A 15203-nucleotide genomic window follows, 5' to 3' on the forward strand; every position below is an offset into this window, starting at 1 on the left:
GGGTTTTCCTTTTTCAAAGATGCAGAATCCTTTTGTCCTTAAAAGAAATATTATATGGACTCTCAACATGTAAAAAGCAGAGCTGCTCTGGCCGACCTTCTAACCATGCCACACTTGTCACTACACCCCAAGACATCCTCCTTAAATACAGTATAGAAATTCACAAGTTGATGCTGTTCAAAAAAAACTTAAAGAGTACTGAAGTCTGACCAGCAATGCAGTGAAATTAACTTACCTGACTACTACAAATGTTTTCATACTCTTCCACAAGGTCAAAAACTGTAGTTGAAGAGTGCTTCAAAAAAGACTGCAGGAAATCAGAAAACATACTCATGGATGCTAGAACACATTAAAAAGAAAAGGAACAGAAAGAGTTAAATGACATACTTCTAGGTAATTCTGTTTGTTTTAAAAACTTAAAAACATAGCTACAAATCCTTTTTTTAAACTGCTATATTTTTAAAAATATATAATTGTGGTAAAATATACATAACAAAATTTACCATTTTAACCATTTTTAAGCGTACAGTTCAGTAGCAGTAAGTACATACACAGTGCTGTGCTACCATCACCACCATGGGACCACAGAACTCTGCATTTTGCAAAACTAAACTCAGGATAGCCAAGGCAATCCTGAAAAAAAACTAAGCAGGAGGCATCACACTTCCTGATTTCAAACTACACTACAAAGCTATAGCATTCAAAACAGTACTGGCATTAAAATAGACACATAAACCAATGGAAAAGAATGGAGAGTCCAGAAATAAATGCCTACATATATGGTGAATTAATATTTGACTAGGGAGCCAAGAATATTGAATGGGGAAAGGATAGTTTCTTTAATAAATGGTGCTGGAAAAACTGGATAATCGCATGCAGAAAAACAAACTCAGACCCCTATCTTACACCACTCATAAAAATGAACTTGAAATGAATTAAAAACTTAAATAAGACCTGAAACTGTAAAATTCCTAGAAAAAAAAAGTAGGGAAAAAGTTCCTTGACACTGGTCTTGGCAATACTTTTTGGATAAGATACCAAAAGCACAAGCAATGAAAGCAAAAAATCAACAAGTGGGACTATATCAAACTAAAAGGCTCTATACAACTAAACAAACAATCAACAAAATGAAATGGCAACCTATGGAATGAGAGAAAATATTTGCAAACTATATACCTGATAAGAAGTTAATCTCCAAAATATATAAAGAATTCATAAAATTCAAAAACAAACAATCCGATTTAAAAATAGGCAGAGGAGGGGCTTCCCTGGTGGTGCAGTGGTTGAGAGTCCGTCTGCCGATGCAGGGGACACGGGTTCGTGCCCCGGTCCAGGAAGATCCCACATGCCGCGGAGCGGCTGGGCCTGTGAGCCATGGCGGCTCAGCCTGTGCGTCCGGGGCCTGTGCTCTGCAACGGGAGAGGCCACGACAGTGAGAGGCCCGCGTACAGCAAAAAAAAATAGGCAGAGGAACTGAACAGACATTCCTCAAAAGACATACAAATGGCCAACAGGTACCTGAAAAGATGCTCAACATCGCTAATCATCAGGGAAATACAAATCAAAACTACAATGAGATATCACCTCACGTCTGTTAGAATGGCTATCATCAATAACACAAGAAATAACAAGTGTTGGTGAAGATGTGGAGAAAAGGGAACCTTTGTGCACTATTGATGAGAATGTAAACTGGTTCAGCCACTATGGAAAACAGTATGGAGGTTCCTCAAAAAATTAAAAATAGAACTACCATATGATCCAGCAATACCACTTCCGGGTATATATTCAAAGGAAATGAAAACAGGCTTTCAAAAAGGTATCTGTACTTCCACACTTACTGCAGCATTATTCATAACAGCCAAGACAGGGAAAAACCCTAAGTGTCCATCACCGGATAAATGGATAAAGAAGTGGTATATATACACAACAGAATATTATTCAGCCATGAGAAAGAAAGTGATCCTGCTATTTGTGACAGGACAGACCCTGGATAGACCCTGAAGGCATTAAGTAAGATAAATCTGACAGAGAGAGACAAATACTGTACTATATCACTCATGAGGAAATCTAAAAAAGCCAAACTCATAGAAACAGAGAGTGGAATGGTGGTTTCCAGGGACTAGAGAGTGGGGGAATTGAGAGATGTTGGTTAAAGGGTACAAATTTGCAGTTAGAAGATGAGTAAATTCTGGAAATCTAACGCACAGCATTGACTATAATCAATAAACCTGTATTAGTTGAAAGTTGCTAGGAGACTAGATCTTAAATGTTCTCACCACAGAAATTATGATTATGTGATGTGAAAGTACAATGGAGGTATCAGCTAACACTAATAATATGCAAGTGTATCAAAGCAATATGTTGTATACCTTAAACTTACAAAATCTTATGTCAATTACACCTCAAAAAAAAAAAAAGAAAAAAAAATCCTAAAACTATAACTCCCCATTCTCCCCTTTCCCTAGACCTTGGCAACCATTATTCTACTTTCTATGTCTATGAGTTTCACTACTCTAGGTGCCTCACATATGTGGAATCATACAGTTATTTGTCCCTATGCCACTGGTTTATTTCATTTAGCATAATGTCCTCAAAGTACATTCATGTTGTAGCATGTGTCTGAATTATATGCCACTGTAAGTATATACCACATTTTATTTATCCTTCATCCATCAATGGACATTTGGGTTGCTTCTACCTTTTAGCCATTATGAATAATGGGGCTATAAATAAGGGAACACAAATCTCTTTAAAATCCTGTTTTCACTTCTTTTGGGTATATACCCAAAAGGCAGAATTTAGGTATATACCCAAAAGGCAGAATTGCTAAATCATATGGTAACTCTATTTTTAATTTTTTAAGGAAGCACCACTGTTTACCATTTTACATTCCCACCAACAATGTACAAGAGCTCCAATTTCTCCACATCCTTGACAACGTTTGTTATTTTCTGTTTGTTTGGGGTTTTTCTGTTTTTGTGGGGTTTTTTGTCAGTAGCCATCCTAATGCGTTCAGGTGGTGTCTCGTGGTTTTGATTTGCATTTCCTTAACGCAAATTATTACTTAATAATGCAACATTACAGATGTTGAGCAAATTTTCATGTGCTTATTGGCTAGGTTTTTTTTTTTAATTTATTTTTGGCTGTGTTGGGTCTTCCTTGTTGCACGCGGGCTTTCTCTAGCTGTGGCGAGTGGGGGCTGCTCTTCCTTGCAATGCACGGGTTTCTCATCGTGGTGGCTTCTCTTGTTGCGGAGCACGGGCTCCAGGCACGCGGGCTTCCGTAGTTGTGGCATGCAGGCTCAGCAGTTGTGGCTTGTGGGCTCTAGAGCGCAGGCTCAGTTGTTGTGGCACATGGGCTTAGTTGGTCCGCAGCATGTGGGATCTTCCCCAACCAGGGCTCGAACCCATGTCCTCTGCCTTGGCAGGCGGATTCTTAACCACTGTGCCACCAGGGAAGCCCTATTGGCTAGTTTTATATCTTCTTTGGAGAAATGTCTATTCAAGTCCTCTGTCCATTTTTCAACTGAGTTGTTTGTTTTCTGTTATTGTTGAGTTGTAGGAGTTCTTTCTACATACTGAATATTAATCTCTTATGAGATATATGATTTGCAAATATATTCTCCCACTCTGTAGGCTACCTTTTCACTCTATTGATTGTTCTTTTGACACATATTTTGATGTAGTCCAAGTTATTTTGTCTTTTGTTACCTACAAGTCTTTAAAGATTCCAAAATGTATTATTCAGTAGTCTGTTGACCATTACTACAAAACCATGAGCCAGATTTTGAAACATCTGAATTATATTTTAAGTACACCATAACAAAGTAGCTGAGAAAGTTATAATAGATACTAAAATGACATGTTTTACTCAGGGAAAATACATACACTCTACTACAATACTGTATAATATTTAAGGCCTCAGCCATGGTTCACACTAAAAATGAAATATTTTATAGATTAAGTACAAAGTACTTTTGAGTCACTCAATATTTGAGTACTTATAACTGGCAAATACTACAAAGAAGCAGTGGTCACCAGAGAGTTAAGAGAAGGGCTCTGGGACTTCCCTGGTGACGCAGTGGTTAAGAATATGCCTGCCAATGCAGGGGACACAGGTTCGAGCCCTGGTCCGGGAAGATCCCACATGCTGCAGAGCAACTAAGCCCGTGCGCCACAACGACTGAGCCTGCGCTCTAGAGCCCACAAGCCACAACTACTGAGCCTGCGTGCTGCAACTACTGAAGCCTGCACGCCTCGAGCCCGTGCTCCGCGACAAGAGAAGCTACCGCAATGAGAAGCCCGCGCACTGCAACGAAGAGTAGCCCCTGCTCGACGCGACCAGAGAAACCTGTGCGCAACAACCAAGACCCAACACAGCCAAAAATAAATAAATAAATAAATAAATAAATTTATTCGGAAAAAAAGAGAGAGAGAAGGGCTCTGGAATCAAACTGCTTAGTTTCAAAACATGGTGCCATCACTTCCTAGCCAGGTGAGCTCAAACAGGTTACTTAATCCTTTTAAGCAGCAGTTTCCTTTCCCTGAAAATGGAAACAGTTACTGTATCTATTTAATGGACCATGAAAGGAGTTAGTGTTCATACAGTGGTAAGCATACTGACTAGCACTCATATATGTTAGCTTATAATAATAAAATGAAGAAGAACCTATGTCATAATGTGCAGGTACAGAGACACTAAAAGCAGATTTTTTTTCCAAAAGGGAATGGTGATAACCAACGTAAAGTTAGAATAGTTACGGTACTGTTTGAAGAAACAACTCTAGCATCCAGGCCAAATAAAACACGTCAACAATGTCAGATAAAAATTAAACCAAAAGAAAAAGAGAAGCTCTTTCAATAGCACAAACATGGAAATAAAAATATGAGAGACTAGTCTAATAACCTAACAGGCTACTACTTATACTGAAAGATTAAACGGCAAAATGCCGCTCCAACTGAGAACTAACATGAGGTTCTCAACCTCCTAGAGCTACATCAAATGTCGTAGCCATTACCATAACTAATTGCCTTAACAAAAAAATTTTTTTTTTTTTTTGCGGTACGCAGGCCTCTCACTGCCGCGGCTTCTCCCGTTGCGGAGCACAGGCTCCGGACGTGCAGGCTCAGCGGCCATGGCTCACGGGCCCAGCCACTCCGCGGCATATGGGATCTTCCCGGACGGGGAACGAACCCATGTCCCCTGCATTGGCAGGCGGACTCGCAACCACCGCACCACCAGGGAAGCCCCCAAAAATATTTTTTAATGATGTTCATGAATAGGAGATAATTTCCTTGATCTTAGTAAAACGACAAGCTACTGTGTTACAAACGAAGTTTTACCAGCTTCTCCAGGATCGTCCTCCCGTAACATAACAGCACTGAGAGTTACATCCTCTGTTACACTGTGGGGCTCTGTGTTTGTGAAGAGCCCTGCACGCTGTGATGAGAATGCAGCGGCCCAATTACTGTCATCCAGATTAGTTACCTGAAAAAATAAAAGGAAGATACAGAAAAGTAATGTGGTTATTGCTGCTGAGTGAATGAAGACTTCAATACTATTAAAACCTTTTAAAGACCATAGGTATGTGTTTTTCACTTTTAAAAGACAGCCATGGGGCCATTTTATTAAGGAAATCATGGCTTTTTTTTTTTTGGCCATGCCATGAGGCATGTGGGATCTTAGTTCCCCAACCAGGGATTGAACCTGCGCCCCCTGCGCTGGGAGCTTGGAGTCTTTACCACTGGACCGCCAAGGAAGTCCTGGTGGGTTTTTTTTTAAAAAAAGGCAGTATATTCCTTCTTTTTTAAATTTATTTATTTATTTTTGGCTGTGCTGGGTCTTCCTTGCTGCACACAGGCTTTCTCTAGTTGCGGTGGGCGGGGGCTACTCTTCGTTGCAGTGTGCGGGCTTCTCATTGTGGTGGCTTCTCTTGTTGCAGAGCACAGGCTCTAGGCGCACGGGCTTCAGTAGTTGTGGCATGCGGGCTCAGTAGTTGTGGCTCGCGGGCTCAGTCGTTGTGGGCTCTAGAGCACACGCTCAGTAGTTGTGGTGCACGGACTTAGTTGCTCCACAGCATGTGGGATCTTCTGGAACCAGGGATCAAACCCATGTCCCCTGTATTGGCAGGCAGATTCTTAACCACTACGCCACCAGGGAAGTCCCAGTCCCAGCTTTTTAGTTTCCTTCTTTGTACTACTCCATACTTTAAAATAAAAAGCCAATAAAGATTCCATTTTGTAATATTTAAGCTGATATTAATAAGTAAACTAATATCAGCTTTAGTTCTATTGCTCTAGGACTAGTTCAAATCAATTTTTTTAATTTTGGGAAAAAGTACAGGATGAATGATCCAGTTTCTACAACAAATAAATGGTAAAGAAAAAAAGAATGATGGAGGAACTTATAGATTAAAATACTTAAGAGACATACCAAGCAAATGCAATGTGTTGAGCTTGTTTGGATTCTGATTTGAGCAAACCGACAACTGGGCTTCCCTGGTGGTGCAGTGGTTGAGAGTCTGCCTGCTGTTGCAGGGGACACGGGTTCGTGCCCTGGTCCGGGGGGGGGATCCCACATGCCGCGGAGCGGCTGGGCCTGGGAGCCATGGCCGCTGGGCCTGCACGTCCGGAGCCTGTGCTCCGCAATAGGAGAGGCCACAATTGTGAGAGGCCCGCATACCGTAAAAAAAAAAAAAAAAATTGACACAACTGAAGAAGTATGAACACTTAAAGAAATATGTATTGTAATGGAAAAAGTACACATAAAATGGCTATTTGAAATCATAAAGGAATTACTCTGTGTGTGTGTAGGGAGGGGTTAGATGTGTTAACAATATTGTACTTACGTTAAAGAAAGCATCCTTATGTTTCAGAGATACCTACTGAAGTATTTATGGATAAAATGGTATGAAATCTGGGAACTATAATGTGGGAGAAATGCTTGTGGGTATAGATGAAACAAGATCAGCCGTATGCTGATAACTGTTGAAGGTGGGCAATAAATACATGGAAGCTTACTCTACTATTGTATTTTTGGACATATTAAAAAATAGTAATAAAAAGCTTTTTTAAATTTACCTTTACTTAAAATCTAGGCATGAGCAACAATAAAAATGTACCTTTAAATCAGTCTCCCCAAGGAAAAATGCTAAAGATGGGTGCTGAGGCCCTATATATTAGTGAGGTAGTAACTATGGGCTGAGGAGAGCTTAGCTGCAGCTACTGAAGACTGATTCATAGTTTACTCCCTTCTGGATACTAATCATCATTATTATAAAGATCAAACTGTAAATCTTACACAGCAGTGATATCCTACATTCAGAAAAATACTTTGGTCCATAACCAAATCTTGGCAGGTAGACACATGGTAAAATCAACATAGCAAATAACTGTACTTCCTTCAGGGCTATCTAAGACCACTTCTCACAGCTGATATTAAAATTGGCAAAACAGGGACTTCCCTGGTGGTCCAGTGGTAAAGAATCTGCCTTCCAATGCAGGGGATATGGGTTTAATCCCTGGTCAGGGAGCTAAGATCCCACATGCCACAGGGCAACTAAGCCCATGCACCACAACTATTGAGCTCTCGCACCTCAACTAGACAGCCCGCACGCCACAACTACAGAGCCCACGCACCCTGGAGCCCACGCACCATAACTAGAGAGAGAAAACCAGTGTGTCACACCTAGAGAGAGAAAACCCGCACGCCGTAACAAAGAGACCACGCGCCGTAACGAAAAGATCCCGCATGCCTCAACAAAAATCCCATGTGCCCCAATTAAGACCCAAAACAGCCAAAACAATAAGGAAAATAAATAAATATTCAAAAATAAAATAAAATAGGCAAAACAAATCAAGACAATATCTTTGACTACAAAGTAATTTCCAAACATTTTGTAATAATCAATACATATTTACTCTATCCTGGCCTTTAAAAGAGTAACAATTTTACTATTAATCTTGCAGTTCTGAAGCAGTAAATAATAAAACTCATTTTCTTTTGCTTAAACACAGAAGCAGTCAATTCACTCATGTTTTTAAGAGGAATAAGAATAAACATTGTCAAAATAAACCAGTTTCATAAGCAAAGTAAAACTGTTCAATGACTAGATCACTGTTAGATATTAACACTCTAAAAATTCGTAAGACTGTAATAAACATTGCTAAGATGGATTTAACCTTCTAATAAGCACAGAGCCAAATAAAGAGCCATTTTTATCTTGTTTTTGGAACTAAATGGGCCATAATACTCTACTACTCCAACAAAAGTCTTCCATTTTCTTCTTCTCAGTTAGACACAATTCTTTCCTTTTCTATAGGGTATTTTAAGCACCTAAGTCAAGTCATTCTGTATCACAGTTTATAAGACATTTCTTTTGCTATTTTAAATATTGTACCACAGTGATTCCTAAAGAGTGTCTCATCTACTTCTCCCAAAATTTTCTCGTCTTTCCTTTAATGCTTTGTCCTCCTTCCTTATGACAGTCTTCATTGATTACTCCTGGCTTCCTTCTCTTCTATGCTTCTTGGGCTCAGCTTTTATACCAATAGCAACCAATCGGAATTGATTTATTCTGATCAGCAAACTGTCAGATTAACACATTTTGTAGGCAACTAACTGCCGCTGGTGCCACAGCTTCCACCTATGACAGGAGTATGCTTAAGGGTCTCAGTTTTCTGAAAGTCTTTCTAATCAAAACCTGATTTCAATTAACATAACCGAATTACTTTATGACAAATAAGACTTCAATTCTCATTAAAAGCTTTTAAGCTAAATATCTTACGTTAATAAAAAGGAAGAAAATTTCAGCTCCATCTTTCTACATACCATAGACAGATTTCCCAAGAACCCTGAAGACTGTGTAAGCCGAGGAGACCTCCCTCCAGTTCCAAGAATGCAGAAAACATCTGGCTGCCTTAGTAAGCTTCGGTTTGTTGGAGTAACTACTAGGAAGAGGTTAGTAAAAAGAATTCGAAATGCGTGAGCCTTGATCATGGAAGAAAACAAGCAAACAAACAATAAAGAATAATTTTCACTTTTCAATTATTTAGATTCTAACCAAATAAATACTTTCAATATTAACATTTCCATCATATGAAGATTCAACTTATTTTTCTAAACATGAATTTTTGGTACTACTGAGCCCACCAAGAAAAACTTTACTGCAAACAGAGATGCTTTCATTATAGCACAACTGAGCATAAAAAAAGGGACACGAATGAGTCCATGAATTTGCCAAATTCTAATTTTATAAAGCATACTATAGTATAGAGGACATGGGCCCTGGAGTAAGCAGATTATGGTTCGAATTTTGGTTCCATTACTTACATACTTACCTAGCTATGTTATCTGGGTTAATCAACTTCTCTAAGTCTCACATTCAGTCTTGGCAAAATAGAGATAATACCTATGTCATAGTTAGTATGCATTTATGTAAAGAACAGTGACTTACACATGGTAAGAGTTCAACAAATAGTAACTGCAATCATTATTATTTGTTCTTAATTAGAGATAATTTATAAAATATAATATATATTATGGTATTAGTTGCTATTATTGTTATCATTATTAAATGCTTTAAGAGCAAAAAAAAAAATCTTACAAGGTTGTCTAAATGAGCTGGGAGTTCGGGGGATAACCTGGTTTCTTGGTGTGGTATTAGCAAAAATTTCATCTTGGGATGCCCGAACTACAGGAAAAGTTAAGAAAAGTTTTTCATGTAGAAAAGACACCATCAAAGATAGAATGAACCATATTTACACTATACAAAATATGTGAATACATTTTTCAAGGGCAAAGTATCTTATGGCTACCACATTTTCTATGCAAAGAGTAAATAATTCCCTCTCCCCTTTAAATTCTCAGTTATCAGTCTTAGGTTACTACACATTGAACTAAAAGTTGTTAGTCAGATTTCAAATAATAAAAAAAATCTAATCTCAGCAGAAGCTAACCACCGTATGATGGTTAGCAGTAAAATGGAACATCCTTATTTTCAGGGAAACATGAATCTCACTGAATTTCAGCATTATACTTACAAAATAACACATCTGGGAAGTTTAAAAAAAAACAAACCTAAAACTAATGTCCATAGCATTTTATTATTATAGCTAGTGTTTAATATCTCTCATAAAAAGAAAAGTCTATAATCCTGATTCCCAACATGTTGCAATTTTTATAATCATGCTTAAAATGCAAAGGATACTTAAAACTCTTTTTTGAGCACTCTGTTTTCGTGCAGTCCGAGTCACCTCTGCCTCCCGGATCACAGGAGATGCCATCTCTTCAAAGCCACTCCTAAAATGGCATAATCAAGCTCATGTGAATGAAATGAGAATGTAGCATTTGCAAAAAAATTTTATCATCATGATTGGACCAAAGGATCCTAAGTCAGTCAAGATGCAGATCATCCCAGTAGCCAAGTCTTTGATATTTTTGTTGACAATGCCCCTATGGCTCCAAGTCCTGCGTATCCCTCAAAGTGCTGCTCACATTTTACCTGCACAAAGACTTCTATGACTTTCTAATACTTACTTGTTATTTTCTCCTATGGAATTATTTTAACACGTGGAATCTAAATCTATATTATAACACTGTTTTAGATAACTGCTTCATGAAGGTAAACCTTTCCTCTTTGGATTGAGGTCCCTAAAACTGCAGGAACTCTTAAAAGGATCTTCTGTAGTTTCCAAAATACTTCAAACCATGGATACCACTATTTAAGCTGGTGACTTGGGAGGCTAAGTAAAAAAGAAATCTAGTAAATTGGAGAGAAATGATCCTTCAAGTTTTTTCTCCCCAGACTACACTAAGGGTGTCTCCTGTCTCAGCACTACTGTAGTCACAATGCCCTTGTCATTCTCTGCCCAAAGTCTAGAAAATAAATTGTGTGAATTAAGAGGCCTGTATCTTAAGACAAGAATCTAATATGCATTTCCTCCACTTGAAAATCTTCAGATAGCTATCTCTGGCCTACAGAATCAAGTCCAAATTTCCTAGCATGGTTTTTACAATCTGACCCCAGCTTACCAGTCCAGCCTTATATTCAGCCAAAACATCACTCCATACAAACATACACTGCATGTGACCATTCGGCTACGCTTTCATATCCTTACACCTTTGTACATGTTGCTTCTTTTACAGAGGCCTACATTTGCCCCCTTGGTCTACCTGGTGAATACTTACTCATCAAACAGCCTCCTGGAATCTAGAGACACACAGATCCAGGTTGGCAACTTGGTTCTTCTATTTGTTAGCTTCCTAACTGACCAAGTTCCTTAACCTTTTTTAGCCCCAATGTTAGGTGTAAAAAGAGGATCACAGTAGCTATCCTCACAGAATTGTTAGAAAGATTAAATTAGCTAATAATATATTTAAAGCGTTTAAGTTACTCAGTGTAGGCTACTGCTGCTATTCAAACACCAACTACAAAGTATTCTCCTTTGAGAGGTCTTCCTGATACCTCCCATGACAGGGAGACTTCACTGCTCCCCATTTCTTTTCCCACAGAGCAGTACAAAATACTTATCACTCCGTACTGCTCGGCTGTCTCCTCCACTACACATTCCCCCGAGGCCAAGAATCTTGAATAACTCATCTTTAACGCAGATGTCTGGCATAGTGCCAGGGTCATAGAAAGAACACAATAACTATCTGGTGCTGGAACCTGTAATCAGAAAGTCTGGGCTGAGATCCCTGTTCCATCACTGACTGGCTCTGTGGTCTAGGGCAGGTCACTCAGCATCTCGAATGCCGGGCCACCTCCTACCTCGCCCAACCCAGGAGCGAAAAATGTTGCGCGAAAGTGAGTAGATGGCAGAGCCGCCGTGGGAACCAGGAGATTATCATTAGCCGTATCCCTTCCCGACCCAAGCGGCCTTTCTCCCATCAGCTGCAGTCCCCCCAGCCCGGAAAAGGAGTCCTAGGGTCAGCACCCGGGCCCTCGTCGGCTTCCTCTGGGAGTCGGGTTTCACCTGTTTCGTTCCTCCAACACCCTGGAGGGACAAGTGTCCGGGCTCGGCCGTCACCGCCAGAACTGACCTGTCCATGGCTATAGCCTTCTCCCACCGAGAACCTTGCAAACTCAGTCCCAGCTTAACCACCGCGTTTCGGCCTTCCCGCTCTCCGGAAGCAAACCCTTTGACCCGGAAGCACGTCCTCGCTAAGTCGCTGTAGAAAAAAGAAGCGAGAGGCGGGAGGGGAGAAGGAACAACTTCCCATTCGGCGCACGCGCAACTTCTTCGGCCTGCCGCCGCTTGTCCGGTCTGCGCAGGCGCAAAGGTGTGCCGGCGGTTGACGTCACTGGGCGGGGCGGGGCAGGACCGGGGCGGGGCAGGGGGCGGGGCAGGAAGGAGCGTTTCGCCTCGCTGTGCGGCCGCCCCTTTGCTTGACTGGCATTTATGGGCGTGGTCCAGGCGCCGGGATTATCCTGCTGGGATACTTGACGTATATTGATAGTCTAGAAAAATGTGAAGTCATTTCCTGGTATTCTCTGTCAGAAACAGCCTGGACCTGGAATTCTGACGTGCAGTCTCTGCGCTACACCTCGGGGGTCCCTGTCTCTCTCTTACTGTACTCACCTTGTTTGAACTGTAGTGTAAACCCCCTACAGTTTTTGAAATTGTTTTCCTTAATAGCTATTTGTTCTTTACTTGGTATTTTTCCCTATTAAGGAGAAAAGGATCACCTGTCTTAAAAAAGCATAAAGATGTTGGTATTGCCCTCTATTTCAAAGTGCAGGATAGGCAAAAAGAATATTCTGGCCCTGAAGGAATCAGTCGAAGTTTTGCCTTAGGCATTTACATTCCACTCTAATCCTGGGAAATGTCATTCTAGGAAGGCTTCTTCATAGCCGAATTCTGCTGAGACGACGTGGGGTTTTGAAGAAACGTGGCTTTGGGCTCCATCTAGGCTCGAAACCCCTGCGCTGCAGATTCCTCACCTGTAGAACAGAGGTAACGCCTTTATCGAAGAGTTGTTGGGAGGATTAAAACAAAATGTCAGGGCTTCCCTGGTGGCGCAGTGGTTGACAGTCCGTCTGCCGATGCAGGGAACACAGGTTCGTGCCCCGGTGCGGGAGGATCCCACATTCCGTGGAGTGGCTGGGCCTGTGAGCCATGGCTGCTGAGCCTGCGTGTCCGGAGCCTGTGTGCCGCAACGAGAGAGGCCACAACAGTGAGAGGCCCACGTACCGCAAAAAATTTTAAAAAAACCGAGATGTCAGATGTGCACTGCACATAGTACTCATCGAAATGTTAATTTTCTCCTCCTCCAATCACTATTTGGGTCTCACCCTAGTGCTCTCTCATTTTTCCCATATCCTAATTTTCTTGTACAGAAGAACACTTTTCTCTTATGGAATATGAAATGTGGTCTTAATGGTTTTTGTCAGTGCCAGAGGCAGGTTTATTCAAAGTATGAGCCAGTGTTTCAGGTTCTTGCCATGTGTCCCCTGGCAAGTGAATTCCAATGCGTTTTATTCATGTAATGTACTTGAAGTGATTGACCTTAAGGCACACAATAAAAGTGAAGAGCAACTTTGGGCAAAGGATTAGCTTAGTGTTCAGTTCATATGCAAAGACGGAACACTTGTTAAAAAGTGCACTGGGGTTCACTTTTTTTTTTTTTTTTTTTTGTGCGGTACGTGGGCCTCTCACTGCTGTGGCCTCTCCCGCCGCGGAACACAGGCTCCGGACGCGCAGGCTCAGCGGCCATGGCTCACGGCCCCAACTTCTCCGTGGCATGTGGGATCCTCCTGGACCGGGGCACGAACCCGCGTCCCGTGCATCGGCAGGCAGACTCTCAACCACTGCGCCACCAGGGAAGCCCTGGGGTTCACTTTTGAAACAATCGACTAGTAGGCATAAACACCATACTGAAACTGCACAACTCGGATGGGATTCGAACCCAGCCAGAACTCAAACTGGGACTTGAACCCACTTTTTTTTTTTTTTTTTTCCCGGTATGCGGGCCTCTCACTGTTGTGGCCTCTCCCGTTGCGGAGCACAGGCTCCGGACGCGCAGGCCCGGCGGCCATGGCTCACGGGCCCAGCCGCTCCGCAGCATGTGGGATCCTCCTGGACCGGGGCACAAACTCGTGTCCCCTGCAACGCCAGGCGGACTCTCAACCACTGCGCCACCAGGGAAGCCCTAGAACCCACTTTTAATTGAAATCCGCAACCTGGTCTCAGGACTTAATGAAGCTCAGGGTCTTTATGTCTCGTTACAGAAAGAATTCAGTGAGAGACAAAGTGATAGGTAAGGAGTGGATTTATTTAGAGAGAGACACATTCCATAGACAGAATGCAGTCCATCTCAAAAGGCGAGAGTGAGCCCCGAAATATGGGGTGGTTAGTTTATGACTGAGTAATTTCATAGGCTAACAAGTGGGAGGATTATTCCAACTATTTTGGGGAAGGGACAGGGATTTTCAGGAACTGGGCCACGGCCCACTTTTTGGCCTTTTATGGTAGGCCTGGAAACTGTCATGGCATCTGTGGGTGTGTCATTTAGATGCTAATGTATTACAATTACAATGAGTGTATAATGAGACTGGAGGTCTACTGGAAGTTGAATCTTCTGCCATCTTGGACCTAGTTGGTTCTAACCAGTTTATGTCTTGTCCTCAATGGTTAGCCATTCTTTTAATGCGCCCTGCCCTCTTCCTTTCTGTTTCAGTTTTATGCCACTACATTTTGGGGTGGCATGTTATGTAGCAATAGATAACTGGAACAAGTGGGATCAGACTATAACACTGTTTTATAAACGCTTTTTCACTTAACAGTATGAACATTTTAATCATATCAAATATTTTTCATCTGCAACATTGTTAATTTAGCCAAATATTTTGAAGGAGGAAACTTTGTCTCTATTTACACTGACAATGCAACTTAACACAGTCTGACTTCAACCCTCACTGCTAAAAGAAAACTGCTCCAAACAAGGTCACCAATGCTCTCTTTGTCAGTAAAAGTTTGTGTTTCATCTCTCATCATCTTGGGTGCATTTGACACTGCAGACCACTCTCTTCTCTGCCACAGTCCTGTCCCTAGGTCTCATGACTTCCTTCATGAACTTTTTAAAGTCTTCTCTGGCTTCTCTTGACTAGTCTCCTATGTGGGCTTTTGAAATCTGCCTTTCCCTTAAATGTTAATTCATTTTCTGCAGAATTCTGACCTAAGCTCTCTTTTCTTCAACTCTGC

At 41.3% G+C, this 15203-nt stretch overlaps 1 protein-coding gene across 5 annotated transcripts in view; it reads right to left on the reverse strand.

Annotated features, from left to right (window-relative positions):
- The window catches only part of NUP107 (nucleoporin 107), a 45017-nt gene extending 32855 nt beyond the window's left edge, over window positions 1-12162 (reverse strand). Inside the window, exons 1-6 of one of the 5 annotated variants that reach the window (XM_060165439.1) lie at window positions 12043-12162; window positions 10208-10299; window positions 9605-9691; window positions 8830-8945; window positions 5343-5487; window positions 236-339 (exon numbers count right to left, since the gene is read on the reverse strand). In XM_060165439.1, coding sequence (XP_060021422.1) covers window positions 236-339; window positions 5343-5487; window positions 8830-8945; window positions 9605-9691; window positions 10208-10299; window positions 12043-12050 — 552 coding nt within the window. In that variant the 5' untranslated portion in view covers window positions 12051-12162. Of the gene's footprint in view, window positions 1-235; window positions 340-5342; window positions 5488-8829; window positions 8989-9338; window positions 9388-9604; window positions 9692-10207; window positions 10300-11975 lie in introns of those variants that run through there. The other 4 variants (XM_060165438.1, XM_060165440.1, XM_060165442.1 and 1 more) reach the window with 4 other exon arrangements.
- Between the last annotated feature and the right edge of the window lie 3041 nt (window positions 12163-15203).

This window comes from Lagenorhynchus albirostris, chromosome 11 (genome assembly GCF_949774975.1).
Source record: "Lagenorhynchus albirostris chromosome 11, mLagAlb1.1, whole genome shotgun sequence".
Classification (NCBI taxonomy): domain Eukaryota; kingdom Metazoa; phylum Chordata; class Mammalia; order Artiodactyla; family Delphinidae; genus Lagenorhynchus; species Lagenorhynchus albirostris.